The sequence below is a fragment of the Falco peregrinus genome, chromosome 2, assembly GCF_023634155.1.
Source record: "Falco peregrinus isolate bFalPer1 chromosome 2, bFalPer1.pri, whole genome shotgun sequence".
NCBI classification, from domain to species: domain Eukaryota; kingdom Metazoa; phylum Chordata; class Aves; order Falconiformes; family Falconidae; genus Falco; species Falco peregrinus.
The window spans coordinates 31,732,992-31,749,974 of record NC_073722.1 but is presented as its reverse complement, the minus strand read 5'-3'; the positions used below and the strand labels follow the sequence as shown (position 1 = coordinate 31,749,974).

The 16,983-nt window shown below is 35.0% G+C and overlaps 1 protein-coding gene across 1 annotated transcript in view; it reads left to right on the top strand.

Annotated features, from left to right (window-relative positions):
- The window catches only part of TBC1D19 (TBC1 domain family member 19), a 53,454-nt gene extending 36,749 nt beyond the window's left edge, over positions 1–16,705 (top strand). The window contains exons 12-21 of the mRNA XM_005243217.3: positions 261–335; positions 816–878; positions 4,744–4,828; positions 7,168–7,212; positions 8,399–8,431; positions 11,659–11,768; positions 12,971–13,062; positions 13,791–13,906; positions 15,266–15,336; positions 16,324–16,705. Coding sequence (XP_005243274.2) covers positions 261–335; positions 816–878; positions 4,744–4,828; positions 7,168–7,212; positions 8,399–8,431; positions 11,659–11,768; positions 12,971–13,062; positions 13,791–13,906; positions 15,266–15,336; positions 16,324–16,398 — 765 coding nt within the window. The 3' untranslated portion in view covers positions 16,399–16,705. The remainder of the gene's footprint in view (positions 1–260; positions 336–815; positions 879–4,743; positions 4,829–7,167; positions 7,213–8,398; positions 8,432–11,658; positions 11,769–12,970; positions 13,063–13,790; positions 13,907–15,265; positions 15,337–16,323) is intronic.
- The last annotated feature ends 278 nt before the right edge of the window (positions 16,706–16,983 follow it).

Below are 16,983 nucleotides of genomic sequence, written 5' to 3'. Positions count from 1 at the left end.
CATCTTGATTTGAACTAGTTCCTTCATTCTCATTTTATTAATTATCTGAAGGGGAGGTAATTTTATAATGTCTCAACTGTCTGCCTCATTCCTTGGAGCTTAAACTAGAATAAACCATGATAGAATGCTTCATAAACTATGCAGTGGGTTTTTCAGCTGAATACATGCTTATAATTTTTTTTAATTGTTAAAAATTGGCTTTGTTGCTTTAAATGTAAAGTTGTGTCTCAGACTGATGATTACATTATTTTTAATTTTAGGATATCTTGTATTATGAACAGCTTAAGTCAAATGTGATTCAGCATGACCTTTTAGTGGACAGCCTGATATACAAAGTAAGTAATTCACTAAACAGTGATTAAGTGATTTGTATACTCATTACACAAGTGTCTTGGGGGTTTTTTAACAAAGAAAATCTTAGATGGTTTGGTTTTAAGGAGTCTAAGAATAATCAGTGTGAATTCATTATTGTAAATTCTCTCATTGTGCTTGTGTTGGCTCTTGTGTAACGCATCTGTTTGAGCTGAGCCATTATGTCATAAAGAAATGGTTACTTCATTTGAGGAATAACTGGTTTTGCAAGGAAGAAAGCACTGGGGTCAAACCACTTCAATTTCAAGTTTCAATTCTGGATACTTTAATTATCAAGTTAATATAGCGCTTTTTATTTTAAAAATGTGGACTACATGCTTAACTACAGCTCTTTCATGATTCAATGGTGAAACAGTGTCTTCTACCACTGTGTTATCTTTAGCTTCTATGGGAGTCTGAAAAGATGTCTTTTGGCTTCCAACTGCTGTGTTCTTTGATTACAGGATGTAAAGCTGACAGCAAGCAACGATGACTACTATTTTGTATTTGAGGATTATTTATATCAGGTATGTAACTATTTTTTTCTTAGAAAAGCTAGAAAGTATAGTAATGTGGGATTATAGCATCTTTGGAGTAAGGACTGCCTTTGCTTCACGTGTAGGCAGAATACAGTGGGACCCTAGACAGATGCATGTTTGCTGTATTACATATATTTTCGCATCTGAATAACGATTTTGTACACTTAAACAGGTTAAGCAGGACGGACTTCTAAAACTCCTACTCTGAAGGACCCTACACAATGTATTTTCAATGCAGTAAGCCAGAAAATGCAAAGTCAGCCGTATTCTTCTCCTTTCCAGCTTTGCACTAACAAAATTATTAACAGTTGTGACATATGGAGAAATTAAGACTTGCAGTATATTCAGGGTTCCAGTTTAAAAAAAGAAAATAACACCCCAAAAAAACCCAACCAAACCCAAAACTGCTTTATAGTCACCTACTACAATAAGCATAAAAAATATTTCAGTGACATATTTTTAACTTTAAGACATTGATTCTGAATAAGGCAGTGATATGCATGGTTCTTCTAGGATTGTTCGCATTCTGGAGCTGCTTCTAGCAATGGGGAACGCGGCTAATTTATGAAGAATTATCTTCGTTGCTGCCTGTCAAATGCCCTTAAATAGAAGGAGATTACATTTATGAATTTCCTAACGTGTAGTTGATTGCAGCGTCAACATAAATGTCATGCAGCAAACATACAATTTCCACATGCTTTCAATTTCATTAGTTACATCTGTTAGGTTAGACTTGCTTGATTTTTTGTTTTAGAGCTACGTGAAACTAAATGGTTTCTTCTTTGACAGCAGTATGTAAAACTGCTAGTAATTTAACTAAGAATTTAACTGTCTTTAATGCTTTTTAGCCCATAGAGATATAAAAATATGTGTTACTATTTAAGAATAATATTCAGTCATGTCTACATATAATATTTAGTGTAATAAGCATTTAAACATTAATACTTAAAATTTTAACCTCATGAAATGATAAACTTTTTTACTTAAAAATAGTTACAATATTAAGATTTATGTCTGAATTTTTTTCTGAATTAAAATTCAAAAAGTGACTACATAATTGACAACTCACTGATATTTATTCACTAAAATATTTACATGTAGAAGTTTTTCTTGATTTTAAGCGTCAAAGATGATCTTCATTATTGTAACATTATCTCTGCATCATGGGATGCGAAAACCTCATTCTTATTTCTGCTTCTATATAGATGACTAAGACATATTAATTAGTCATTACCTGACAGTTCCAGTGGACACAGGATTATAATTATGAATGAACATGAACTATTACAATCTTTTGTTTTAAGACCATCAGAAATAGATTTTGTTCATAATTCTAAATGGCTAGCACAGTTGAATATTTTAATTTTTATATAACTATATTAGCTAAAACAATTATTACAGAATGAAAATCATAAAAAGGACGAAACTACCCTTAGTAATTTGAAGGAGAGTCACCAACAATCTTTGAAAAATTAAGTAGCTAGTTTTACTGCAAGGCTTTGAGGCAAAGAATTATCTCTAACTTCTAATTATTAGTTCTCTAGTTTTGTTTGGTGCTCAGGCTGTTTTCTAGAAGAAAGTTATCAGTTTTCCTTGATAATTTTCTCTTCCAACCTTATTTGCAAATGCATTGCTGCCAAATGATTTTGTTCTATGGCCCCTGGAAAAATTCTGCAGTATGAGTCACTTTGATATGGAATTTTATTTATTGACTTCATATAATAACTGGAATTAAATATTGGCTAAATAAAATAGGTAATGAATATGTTAGTTTAAACCTGATAAATTCTTTCTATGTTTGCACTGTGTTTGTGGTTTTCTTTCATGACTAGTTACTGCCTTTTCAGGTTTCCAAGTCATTGAGCAGAGTGTGGCATTTGTCTGTGTATTACCTAACAGATAAAGCATCCATCAAAACCAGAAAGTTTGGGCATGAAATAACAATGAGTGTATTTGGTTGGATTATTGGTACCTCTTCAGTAACATGCAGTCCTTTCTGGGCAGAACACTATGAAATAATGTAATTTATTTCCTTTAATATCTTTGCTTTCTTTATCCCAAAGTTTGCATGTTTTTATCACTTCTTAATAACTACTGAAATAGAATACAGTTACTTCTAATACAGTAATTTCTTTTTGGTGAAAGCTTTGGCTTTGTTCTTTTTCAGTCCTTTGAATTCAGTGGTTTTCCTTTCAATTTTGATTATAAATATCCAGTAGTTTTCCAAACATTTCTGTACTTAGAAAGGGATTTGTGTCATGTTTTCTTTAGCATTATCATTTTTGTGAATGAGAAAAATAATACATAATAAATAAATTTGTAGATTCATTATTTCAGGCCAGAGTTTCAATTTGAATACTTCAGTCTTACATCCTGCATAATGAATACATGCAAAGAAACCTCCCCCAGCAGTTTTTAAGTGTAGTCGTAATTTCTGGTTGAGTAGACGCATAGTCTTAATTTAAAGACTTCCAGATACTGGTACTGGACACCGTATTCCTAAAAAAGAGGGCCTCAAATTAAGGTTACATTCTTTCCCCTATGAAAGAACATATTTTATGCCCTTTTTAGATTAGTTTCTTTTTCTTTCACCTCAGTTAACATATACAGAGAATTACGCTTGCCTGTGTATTGTTATTGTCAGCTGTATTTTGGCAGCTCTGAAAATGATTGTGTCTTGTGCAAGAATAATATTTAGCTTAAACTGTTTAAGATAATATAACTATTTATATTTTAAATGATGTTTGTATCTGAGATAGTTTTGAGGTTCAAACCAGGAAGAAGTCTCAAAATATGACCCGCTTTCTGTAAAAAATAAAAAAAGCTATGTTGTTCAAATGATAGTGTCTCAGTTTTGCATGTTTCCTTTTGACAAATGCTGGTATCTGGAAAATGTTTGCAATAATTAGGTGAAGGAAAAATCCATTCATTTTTACTTACAATAAATTATACACCATCTAAAACGTTTCTTCCTTTTATGCCTTGGGACAGGCATAAAACAAACAAACAAACTCTTAAAACCTGCAAGAACAGAGAGGGTGTAAGGTTGGCAGAAGAGGCAGCAGCAAGTTGAAGTCTGTCTTACTTCTGCCCTCCTGTGTACATTCTTGGTAGTGCAGTATTTCAGTGCATGAAAACATGAAAATTTTAAAGTACAGTACTAATTATTACAATTTTTACAACTGCGTATGTGATGAGTTTATTGTTAATTTTTTCTAGAAATGTTTTTACTATTTAATTTTATACGCAATTTCTGGGAATACTGGATTTTTCATTCATGTAAACAGTAAAAAATACAAATATATTTTACAAAATACAATGTGCATTTCAGAACTTAGGGATACAAAGTGAACATTATAATCTGTGCTTTTTGAAAGAACTGGGTATTGTGTAAGCAATCAGTAAAGCTCCTGGGAATGAAAGTGAGTGTAAGGATCAGTCTTCTGAAAACACACATATGTGAAAATGTAAATGTTTAGTTCACTTATTCACTTACTAGGACTTTCCCAGGTTATAGTAGCTGAGTAGAAAAATAATCTAATAGATGTCAAAGCAACCAGTTGCACGTGCAGTCACTTAATGATGTGACAGAAGGGGATAAACCCATGCTGAGGCAGAGAGGAGGGCTGGAGAACATGGATATTTTGCTGACAACAAATGAATATGAAGGTAAAATTGTAGCAAGTTCAAAGCGAGCCTGGAAATTTGAACAGGAAAGTAAATTAAGTTGGTCAAGAGCTTTCAACCTTATTCGTTGTCTTCAATAGCATGTAATAGATGCTAATTAGTGCAGGTCTTTACATCTGTTTGACTTGCTTTGTCAACTGATTTTTACATACTGTCTCTTCTACAGGTATTACTCTGTTTTTCCCGAGATACATCTGTATTGGAGCACTTTACTTACAGTAGTGCCACCCCACCCAAATCATACATACGAGGTAAAAAGAGTTGTTCTAAGGAAGACTGTATATATTTTTGTTGACTGCTGCAGTAATACAATATGTGAATTTGCTTTATGTTCATTACAACTGCTAGACTACATTTAAAAGAATGTTAATATAAACTTCATGTATCCAGTTGACATCTGCACAGATTGTGACAGTTTAGAAGCTGATTGCATGAAGACCAGATTGCAATGTTGTTCTTTTACTGTAGTTTACTGTGCATAATTCTCCAGTGTTTTATGAAAATAAATTAGACACAGAACTATGACAATATGGTAAAATCTTGGCAACATCTGTCTTCATCAGAGCTAGAAATTTAAATATTGTCCTTTACGAAGTGGTGGTAGGATGATACTTTCCCAAAGCAGTGAGTTTCGCAGATATTCGTAGACAGGGGCAGAACATGTTGCTGAAGAACTGTGGCCTCGGTTTGAAGGTCTGAACTCTACCAAGCAGACTTATACTGATTTTTTTCAAAGCATGGCATCTTCCAGAGTGTTAGCTTACTTTTGGATGTTCTTTGGCTTAAGTTCTCATGTGAATCTTGGTTTTCTTAACAATCTTAAATTTATTGTTTCAGTCCGCTTGTCTTCTCTGTCAACTTTTAATGCTGTGCCTCTTGATGGTTTCCTTGCTTCTTAGATCCTCATCTGCCTTGGCTTTACCCAGAGGTTCCTAGTTTTGTCTTCCTTCTTGAATCATTCAGCCACCCAATCACTTTTTTTTCCATGTACCTTCTGCATTCTCATTTTCTTCCTTGCTCCCTCATGCCAGTGTATTTAGCCAAATGTGATCCCCATACCAAATACTGGTTTTGAACAGGATCTCTGCTGACAGTTTTCCTCTTGCTGCTTCTTATGTCACTAGAAACAATGTTTGTTTTCTAAATTTGTTCTTCCTCCTTTAATGCTCCATAGGTATTCTCAGTCTCTCTCTCTCTCTCGCTCTCTCTCTCTCTCTCTCTCTCTCTCTCTGGGGGTTTTCTTTACCTGCTTCTTGAAACAAGCAAAGGGCTGACCGGAGACCAGAACAGCAGTGGGATCCCAGGTCTCACTTCAGGCACAGAGCCATGGCGGCCCAGAAACACAGCTATGGGGAACATCCTACTTATTCCTAGACAAATCTGGGGAATGAAGTTACTGAAATCTAAATCTCTGCTGAACCTGTGCAGTGTAAATCTAAAAAGCTTGTAGATCCTATTTTTGGCTACTTTTCCAAGAGTTGTACTTTATACTAAAAATACTCTCCTTCCAGATTACAACTCCGGGCTTTACAGCAAGAAAACTACTGAAAGGAAAAGTAAAGAATATTTTTTAGTTTAATGAAACAACTGCTTTCTGTAATCAGAATTTTATGTAATAAAATTATGTAATTTTATGGGGTAGTAGGCAAGAGCTTTGCAGGCCAATTTTGAATTTAATTCTGTCAATTCATCCTATAGGAAAATATTTAAATCCGGATTCCATTGAATCTGACAAGAAATTTCCTGTGCTAAATTCTTCTGTGTAGAGTGAACAAAACCACAGAGATCTAGGGGATCTCTGACTATTGTATAAGTTTTCATATAAGTAATTACATTTTTTAGTTGCATTTTCTGATTTTAAAACAAAAATAATAACAGGTTTTAATTAGTTGTAATTATTCTTAAAGACACTTCTATATTTCTAAATAAATAGTTGATTTTTTAATAGTGGATTTTATATGATTATGTTCTATAGTTAAAATAAAGTTAACTAATATAACATTCATTTTGCAGGGAAGATAAAAAGTTATAAGGTTAGTCTGTACTGTTAGTGATTGTCTTTGTATCTTTGTATGCAAAAGATTACTTAAATAATTTGTTGTAGCGAAACTATACCATCCATCTTCCTCTCTGTTGCAGGCTTAGTGAAGCCTTGAATATTTTTTATCTGTTCTTCTCTCTTTGTGGATGCTTTTCCTGTCCCTCGGGCAGTCTGCTACAGCATGGCAGACTTATCCCCTTTACCGTATCTGCTTATGGAACTTACACTGTCTTCAAAGTCCGCAGCAAAACACCTTTAGAGCTCCTGAGATACACCCAAATAAAATGTCTATGGTATAGCATTGCTGAAATCTTTCTCCTTATTTTTTGCTGATTGTCATCCTCCCTTATTGGTGCTGCATTTGAGTTTTATTTCTGACACCATACCTGTCCTATTGCATTGCTTCCTTGTTTTAGAAAATATTAAATGGTCAATAACGTAATTATTTATGATTTTTATAGTTGTAACTTAGATGCTACCTTTCTAATTTAAATCTTTTTACCTTTTAACAGTTTAATCACATTTTAATTGTGGTTTGATGATTCACAGGAAAACTTGGAATGGAAGAATATGCTGTTTTCTATCCTCCAAATGGTGAGAATTATACTATTACCTCCTCTAGTGGTAGACTGGAAAGATAGAGGATTTTTTTTCTGTAATACATGATAACTTCTTTTTCTATTACAACTTATGTTTTCATGTTATACTGCAAAATTCATTAATTTAAAGGAGTAAGCTGGACCGAAGCTACTCCAAAACCACATAGGGCCTGGTGTTAGTAGTCACATATGGAGTTTGTCTGTGTGGGAAGGAGAGGGAAAAACAACCTCTGGTGCAGCAGTTTGTGTTCCAGCCTTGTGTCACTGCTTAGAGGATCTGAATGGTACATGCTGAAACTGTCTGGCCTCCAGCTTTTCAGTACTCGACAAACCACACCTTGAAGTTTTCCTTTCAAAATTTGTCTTCATTTAAAAAATTCAGACTTAACTAATCTACATAATTTTGTTAAAATCATTGCTGTTATTTCAGTTACTCAAATTTTTTTTCAGCTCTTTATTTTGACCATTTCAATCCCCGTCTATTGAATCCTTTCCCTGTTTTTGCACTGCATTTGTATTTTAAGTTCAAGCTCTGCTCTTGCTTTCAAGGCCTTATGACACCACTCTTAAATCTGCGTCTCTGGCCTTGTCTTCTGTGTCTTCTGTGTTCCAGTGGTGTCGGTTGTAGCACATACTTTTGTTCCCCCTTTTTCCATTTTTGCCTCTGCAGTTCTTTGCAGTGTTGTAGCCATGAAGCGCTGTCCTTACAACCTTTTGCTAAAGCAGCAGCTTCTTACCAGTCCTATATGAAAATTAATGAATGGGAGCTGGAAAGGAGAAAACTTTCATGATACAACTGCCAAGTCATCTAAGTGTTTTAGCAGAGTATAACATGAATTACTAGAGGTCTTGGCCTCCTTTTTTTCTGCTCCCTCCTTGTCGGTGCATGACACTTAAGCCTTGTCATTTATCTGAAATTAGGTTCTGATTTTGGCAAAGCTTATATGTAATAACCTCATGAAAATGGAGCTTTACTTGACTTTCTAGGAACTATAGCATGTGTTTAGGCATGTGTTTAAATATTTACAGGATTGAGATCCAAGACTGCACATGCCATAATAAGGAAATATTTTTGTTCCTATAGTAGGCAGAATGACTGCCAATGTAGAAACTGGGGGGCAAATACAGTTTTTTTACATGCATAAAAATAAATATTTTTAAAAATATATTATGTTTTTTAGGTGTAATTCCTTTTCATGGCTTTTCTATGTATGGTAAGTGTGACTCGTAAACTCTTAAAACCTCGGTATCGCTTTTTATCATTGCAGTTTAAAGCTGCATGTACTTTTCCGCAACTTTTAAACTTGTGTGTGTATTCTGTTTCTTTGTATATGAAGACTGTTGTACACAACTTTTAAAATTTCAGGTGTTTCTGTTTACTTAAATTACAGCTTGCTACCGTGTGGGAGTTCCTTCTTTGAGAGCTAATAGCTGAGCTATGCATCTTAATGTATATGAATAAAGGGATAAAGTTTGTAGACAGAGTGCTCTTTTCTTGTGTTTTATTTCTGGATAGACTAAGTTCCCTGTGAAGAGTTCTTAAAAACATGAATTATGTGAAAGGCCTGTTGATGTTTCCATTTGCCTAGAACAGATGTTAAAGGAGCATTAAATAATGGAATGGTTGCTAATTTACTGCATAGAGGAAAGCTCAAATATCAACAAGTTTTCTAGAAAATGAGCAGAAAAATCTCCTCAGGTCTCAGATGTAACAAGGCACCTAATGCAGAAAACAGCGTAAGACTATTTGTTACAGCTTTTCAGTTTTTTCCTTTGATTTATCAAAGGTGTTTGTGGTATCACAGGGCAAGCAGGTTTTGTTTCTACTTAAAATGCTACGTTTTGCTAATCATTAAAATCAGGCAATTTAAATACAAAATGCAAATTTGAACCTGAATAAGGAATCTTAAGTCTTTGAAGTAAAGAACAGCTGAGTTACAAATTCTTCGTTAGGTACTGACTAGGAGGCTTTCACTTTTTGTGTGTGACACCACTTTTCAAAATGTTTGGATTTGACTCTGCCCTTGAGAACAGCGTCTCTGAAACTGGGTGTGAGCTTCCTCCCTCCCTCCTGCCCTCTCTGTGCAAGGGCTCAGAACATGTCTGATGTGAGAAGGAGGGAGGCTGAAAAACAAGGCAGTGGAAACACAGTAGTTAACTCCAAGCTATGGGTACAGTAGCTGGGACCAAGCAGAGCATTCTGCGTACTCTATGCTGTGCTGCTATAGGAGGAAGTATCTGGATCTTTATCTAGAATCACAGAACCATTTAGGTTGGAAGAGACCTTTGAGATCAAGTCCAACCGTTAACCCAGGACTGCCAAGTCCATCACTAAACCATGTCACTAAGCACTGCTTCTACATGTTTTTTAAATACCTCGAGGGATGGTGATTCCACCACATCCCTGGGCAGCCTGTTCCAATGCTTGATCACCCTTTCTGTCAAGAAATTTTTCCTAATACCCAATCTAAACCTCCCCTGGCATAACTTGAGTCTTTTTCCTCTTGTCTTGTTACTAGTTATTTGAGAGAAGAGACTTACCTCCACCTACCTACTACAGCCTCCTTTCAGGTGGTTGTGGGGAGCAATAAATTCCCCCCTGAGTCTCCTTCAAACCAAACAACCCCAGTTCCCTCAGCTGCTCCTCATAAGACTTGTTCTCTAGAACCTTCACCAGCTTTGTTCCCCTTCTCTGGACACCCTCCAGCACCTCTGCATCCCTCTTGAAGTGAGGGGCCCGAAACAGTATTTGAGGTGTGGCCTCACCAGTGCCAAGTATGAGGGGGGACAATCCTTTGCCTTGTCCTGCTGGCCACCCTGATACAAGCCAGGGTGCTATTGGGCACACTGCTGGGTCGTGTTCAGGCTGCCATCAACCAGTACCCCCAGGTCCTTTTCTGCCAGACAGCTTTGCAGCCGCTCTGTTTGTAAATCCTATACACTTTTCCGTGTTCATATGCATACGCTTGTAGGGTGCCAACTGTCAGGCACTGTTCTGTGATCCTCCTGGCCTTTATGTTCATATGCATGCTGCCAAGTCTTCCACCTCCATCTTCAGTCATTAAAAGCATACGCATTAGTAACACCCACTGCTTTTCTTACCCCTCTGTAAATACACGTTTCTGTGGACATCTCACCTTGCCTTGGCATCCCACTTCTCATACACATACACTACTGCTTTCTATTAAGCCACCTTCTCTGATGTGTATATATATATATATGTGAAAATGAATTGATATATGCATACACCCATATATATATATATATATAAAAGTACATATATCTATGTGCATATATATACATATGTATACAGGTAAATGTATTCATATCCCTAGCTTTGTGTAAATAAAACTAGAAGGGAATGTGAACGTAGAGATAGAAACTGTGAGTGTGTTAAAATGTAAGTTGTCATCCATAACGAATGCACCTGTAAAATGAGGCAGTAGATGTGATGAGTGGATAGCTAAAAAGGCTGTTTACAGAAATGTATATAGACCAGGGGTCCTCAAACTTTTTAACCAGGGGGCCGGCGCGCGGATGCAATGGCAGGCAGTCATCTGCGGCTGCTTGGTTTCCCCCCCCCAACCCCGGCGGGGGGGGCTGTAAATACCGGGGGCCGGATTGAGGACCCTGGAGGCGGGGGGTATCTGGCCCGTGGGCCGTAGTTTGAGGACCCCTGATATAGAACAACTGTCTGTAAAACATGCATTAAACGAATGGAGTAGCAATTGGAGGGAACTGATTATGTTTGTGCAGCATATACATACAACAGATTTATCCATATGCTAGACTTCTACAAAAAGGAAAAAGGGACTGATTGTAAAAAAGTTTGAGAACTGCTGCTTTACAAATGTAGCCAACTCTTATTTTGAATCAGGTATATTACAAAGCTTCTAAACAATAAACTACTAAACGTCCATGGTTTTGAGATAATACAGCTCTCTGTCAGTTTGTCATACTTATGTGATGTTACTGTGGCAACTAAAAGCTATTTTTAAAATATTTTAGTTTTGACAATGCTTATCTTCAAGCAGCAAACTTATTCCAGTCTTGCAAATGGGGAACCAACTCAGAGATGGTCACTAGCCCAAGGGCACATTGGAAGTTACAGATTACTATAAACCCCAGAGAAACCATCCTTAAAGTGTATTTCTATTGTTTCAGAAGCCAGCATTGTAGTAAGCAGGGTCTAACTAGTTTAGATACTTGAAATATATAGAACTATTACCTAGACTGTATTGTACTCCCTTTCTTAACTATTGAAGTCAAATGATAGACTGTATTATAAAATACTTCTTTCTTAATAATTGGTTTAGTGTTGTTTTTGTAAGTTGTACTACTATAAATTACTTGGGTTTTCCTCATACTTCATGCACTTAATCATTGAACTCTTTTAGAAGTTTACAGTGTTGAGTCAATTATAATTCTTTTATCCTTTCAGTTGCTCCACTTTGTTTTCTGTACCATGAACCTTCCAAATTGTATCAGATATTCCGTGAGATGTATGTGCGTTTTTTCTTCAGACTCCATTCCATCTCTTCTCATCCCTCTGTAAGTTCATTAGGAATTAAAACCCACTCACTTGATATTCTGTTTGCTATGGAACAATAATATGCAGTGGCATGATTTTCTATGTGATTGAAATATATCCTTTTAAATATAATAAAATATTTCAGGCAAGCTTGGAAAAATTATTAGGTAACTCCAGTTTGGATATTTTTGTTTTCTATGTCAATTATAGTCTTTGCTATCGAACATCATGTATTTAAAAATAATACAGCTCTCTCAATTTATGAGGGTGTGGGTGGTTTTTTGAGAGTCAAGTCTTTTATGTAATAGGTTTCTCAGTTCAGGAAGTCACATAAATGCATACTCACTTTCATTTTAATTAATGACATGTAAGTGCACACTTAAGTATTTTCTGGGGTGGAGGGACTAAAACACAGTCATATATATATACAGATCCTGTTTCAGTGACATCAAGTTAACATCTGTTTCTTTAGCTCAAGTATCTGTGTGTGTCAGCATGTGCTAGATAAATTTAAATAACAAATGACCAGGACAAGCTGTCTTGAATGTAAGACAATAGTAGAAATCGGTTTATCTTCTGTTTTTGACAAATAAAACTTAGTAAATATTTTTTCCCTCCTTCACAAATTGCTGAATAGCTATAGTACTTTTTGAAAACACTTCCTGGTTAAAAGAAAATCCTATTCTTGATATACCATTTCACGGCTGTGCATTGTGCTTTCAGTCATTAAAAGCAGGAAAATGGGTCAGACAAGAATCTGTTCATTTTCATGGTAATTTTAAAAAGAAATTTAAAAATGCGTTTACATTTAGCTTTTTCATAGTTATCCCCATTGCTATTTGGTTTTAGTTATCAGAGATACTATTTCTCACATCATTTTTTTTTTTTAGTGCAACTGAGGTCTATTTCATCAAAGTGGAAGTATTTCAAGTAGGTCATATTATAATAACCTGCTAAGTACTTAGAGCCTGACATACAAATACCATAAGTAACTTCCAGCTGAAAGGGACTATCACAACATATTACATTGCTAATATATACATAAAATTAGTGACTGAAGGCATTAGAGTTGCTTGTGCCCTGCTTACCTGAGCTGTGTATTGTATCATTAATAGTGTTTTATTGCTTGAATTAAAAATTCATGCATACTTACATGCTGATACTGTTTTCTCAGATTGGCAGGGTGACTGTTAGTATTCAGGATATGATCTTGTTTCATTAGGGCATTGTGTCATTGTGTTTGCTGTTTGAGACTCTTCTACAAACCCATCTGCCCCAGCTTTTTTATCACCTTCGAGAAATTGGGGCTCAGCCGTAAGTACATCTTTCTGACTACAAATGTTGAAGATTCATTGTCCTGGAAATGCTGTTCTGTAGTATTTTAATTTAAAAGATATGGAAAATTATTCAAAAACATCAGTGTGCTGTTTTTCCTTGAAAGTCAATTGGAGTCCTTTGTCTAAGGTGTGTATGTGCTTTGTGCATTTCTTCTGTAAGTTCTATGAAAGAGTGAGGGGAATTGCTCTACGAGGAACACTACGTTATTCAGCTAAGTTTCAGTTATTCATGTCAGATCTGATGGAACTAAGTGATTTATTTCGTAGGGGACAAAGGACACAGAGATATGTTAGTTGCAGCAGAAGCTACTGGAAAGGGAGAGAGCAAGAGACTGTTATTCTGTAGTGTACTCATGGCACCAAGTGCAATAGAACCTGAAAATCTTGCTGGTATAATTGGTATTCATCATAATATAATTGCAGAAAGGATGAAACATTGGGGGTGATAATAGCTGAAGATCCCTCTGCTCTGATTGTTTGGTCAGAATATTTTAATTCTATAGTACTTTGTCAAACAAGATGCTAAATAGTTTTCTGATGATTGTTGCAAAGGAAAATATTGATTATTAGAGCAGCAAGAGAAAATGGCTATCCTTTCTAGAAAAGAAATTCAGAAGAATAATAGAATATTTTCTATTTGTAGAGGATTTGACTGATCATTGTGGGAAACAAATACAGTAACTGTTGTTTATCACTTGTTTTCAGGCTACGAATTTCATTTAAATGGATGGTACGAGCATTTTCTGGTTATTTAGCTACAGATCAGCTCTTGCTTCTGTGGGACAGAATCCTGGGATACAACTCTCTAGAAATTCTTGCTGGTAATAGAATTGTTTTTACAAAACTTATTAAGTCCAGGTGGATGTAAGGCCAATACATGCTAGCTTCAAATGTATTTTGTGACAAGAAGGAAATAATTGCTCTTTGAATGCTGAAAGCAGATTACATACATGTCAAGGAGTATAACTTTTAGAAAACGAGAATTGTGTAAGTACTGCATCTCTTAACAAAAATATATGATGTAATTTTTTTTCGTGGTAGCACTGCAAAACTGCTAAGTGCTCTCTGAACAGAATATAGGATGTTCTCCTAGTTTCAGTGGTAACAATAAATGAGTTCATCTCCTTTCACAAAATACAAGTTTCATGTTACTCACTTATGGCAAGTATTTCTTCAGTACTTAGAGCAAATGAGAGTTCCCCTGATTTTGCTGGATGTCTTCTTTAGAGGTCCCATCTTTTAAGACATTTTGAAAGTTTTGCACTTTTGTAATTATTTTTTTTTTTAAAGAAAATTATGTCCTAAGATTTATGCAAGGTTTAAGATTGGGGTTCTAAAGAAGACATGTGTATTCAGCCGGGTCAGTTTTTAAATACAAAGTAGGTAAATAGAAGATAAAAGGTTTTGGTTCCATTCGTACATATAAGACAGCTATGTAGAGGGGTAGAGAGTGGTAGTAAATGGAGTTACACCTACCTGAAAGGAGATTATAGGCAGGTGGAGGTAGGTCTCTTCTCCCAGATAAGTAGCAACAGTATGAAAGGAAATGGCCTCAAGTTGTTCCAAGGGAGGTTTAGATCAGATATTAGGAAAAATTTCATGACAGAAGGGGTGGTCAAGCATTGGAACAGGCTGCCCAGGGATGTGGTGGAACCACCGTCCGTGGAGGTATTTAAAAAACGCATAGAAGCGGGGCTTAGTGATGTGGTTTAGTGATGGACTTGGCAGTCCTGGGTTAACAGTTGGACTTGATGATCTCAAAGGTCTCTTCCAACATAAATGATTCTATGATTCTATATAATTATATAAGATACTACAAAACAAATGAACATTTTTGAAAATATTTCATAATATTCACAACTGAAATAGTGCTATTTAAATAAATTAAAAATATTTGCTTAGAAATGAACTGATTGTAAATCACTTTGTCCCTTTTAATTAAGAGCTATTTATCTTAAACTCAAGCATTTTCACTCAGACTTCTCTGAAAGAATGTTGTGTTTTTCCTATCAGTTTTAAAGAGTAGCCAAAGAAACTCAAAACACAGCCATCTATTGTATATTATTCTTCAGAATCAAAATAATTTCTCTACGGGAGTGAGAATTGGTATTATACATCAAGATTAATTCTAAACACTAATTAACAGGTCAGCAACTGAAATATTGGGCATTTTCTTTCAGTCCTGGCAGCTGCTGTGTTTGCTTTCCGAGCGGTCAACCTGATGGAGGTGACATCACTGGCTGCAGCTGAAGTAAGGATAAGTTTCAGTTAGAGGAGATTGAAATAGTTTCTGATGCCTTGCCAACAGGAGTAACTTAAACTTCATATGGCACATGGTACATAGTGTAAATCTTTCTGCCTAAATTCTTACCTCATATAAAAAACTGAGGAAATTGTGTACATAATACTGCTTTATGGAGTAAATGGAAATGAAAGGGTCTATTTGCTACAAAAATGCAGTGTTATCAAATTATTTTGTACAATTAGATTTTTTTCTATTTTATTAGATAATTGTGTTTGTGGCATATATTGATTCTAAAATATTGTGGTTTGTACCTTTTTTCTCAGTACATTTTGATGTAGTTGCTTCTGTGCTTTTTGATATTACAAAGATTTTCCAAGATTACTTTTGTCGCACCTGAAATTTCTCTGAGTACTCTTGTGAGAAATGAAGAAAATTAAATCATGTAGGTGAAGATTATTATTGTTTATCTCTAGTAATTTGTTCAGATTTTCTTTTTTTCCAAAACTGGTGGTTTTTTTAAACTTTGAGAGTTTGTGATTGATGACTTGATATTTTTCTTTTTTTTTTTTAAACATACTTTCATGAGAAGACATTGACTATTTGAGTCATTACATTGGATTTACTTCACAAGTACTAGCCAAGCCACAGGATAAGGACTCTCAATTCCCAATTATTTTTAGAAGCAAGTTGAAATGTTAGACCCCTTACTCACCCATGATGCCATGTATATTTGAAGTAAGGCTAAAGGCTAAAATGAAGTTACTTGGTTTATATACATAAACATATGTTTTTTCTTTGAAATCTTAGCTTGAAAAATAATACAATAAAGCACTAACATAAAACAGCATAATTTGTTTCTAGCCAGGTCTGAATCTAATTACTGTTAGTATTGTAGTCAGTATTTGAACGTTTTTCTGATTTCTTGACTTGCTTTAAAGAAATTTGATTCAAATGTCAAGTTTAAGAAGCCTTTTTGTTTTTTTTTTATCCTAGGCTGTACTTGCTGACCTTTCAACCCTGAAAGTTATGCCTCTTCTTCAAATCTTCTTGTTTGCAACTGTCACTTGATCTGCTTCAACAATACTGGTACCACAATTCCAGTCTTTCTTGAGAAGCTAATCATCATCTATGCAATGTCTGCATAAAACCAAAATTAAACTGTATGTATAATATTAATTTAGAAATCATTACCTTAAAATTTTCTAACTGAAAACAATAACTTTGCACATGAGCGTGTGCAGTGCATGCTACTGAATTTCACCATAACAGCAATGATTATTATTTGTACAGTGAGAATGACTACTTGTGCAAAAAAACAACGTGAATCGGTGTCTAAAATGCATGTAACATTAAACTACATAAAGTAAATATAATTTGTGATCTGAGTTTTGTGATGTTAATGTTGGAGTTGTAAAAGCTCTCTTTTAATATGAAATTACTTTTTCAAGGTCGCAGCTTATAAGTTATCAGCTCAAATACTGTAAACTGAGAAAATAAAGATACTTTAACTTGCAAGATTTTTTTTCTGATTTTCTAAGGAAAGGATAGGCTCATATACCGGTTCTGCTATCTCTGTCCTACTTATTCTCATCACTGAAGTTTTCTCTGTATTTTTTCTCCTGATAGCTACTTCCGTTTATTCTTTTCATATAC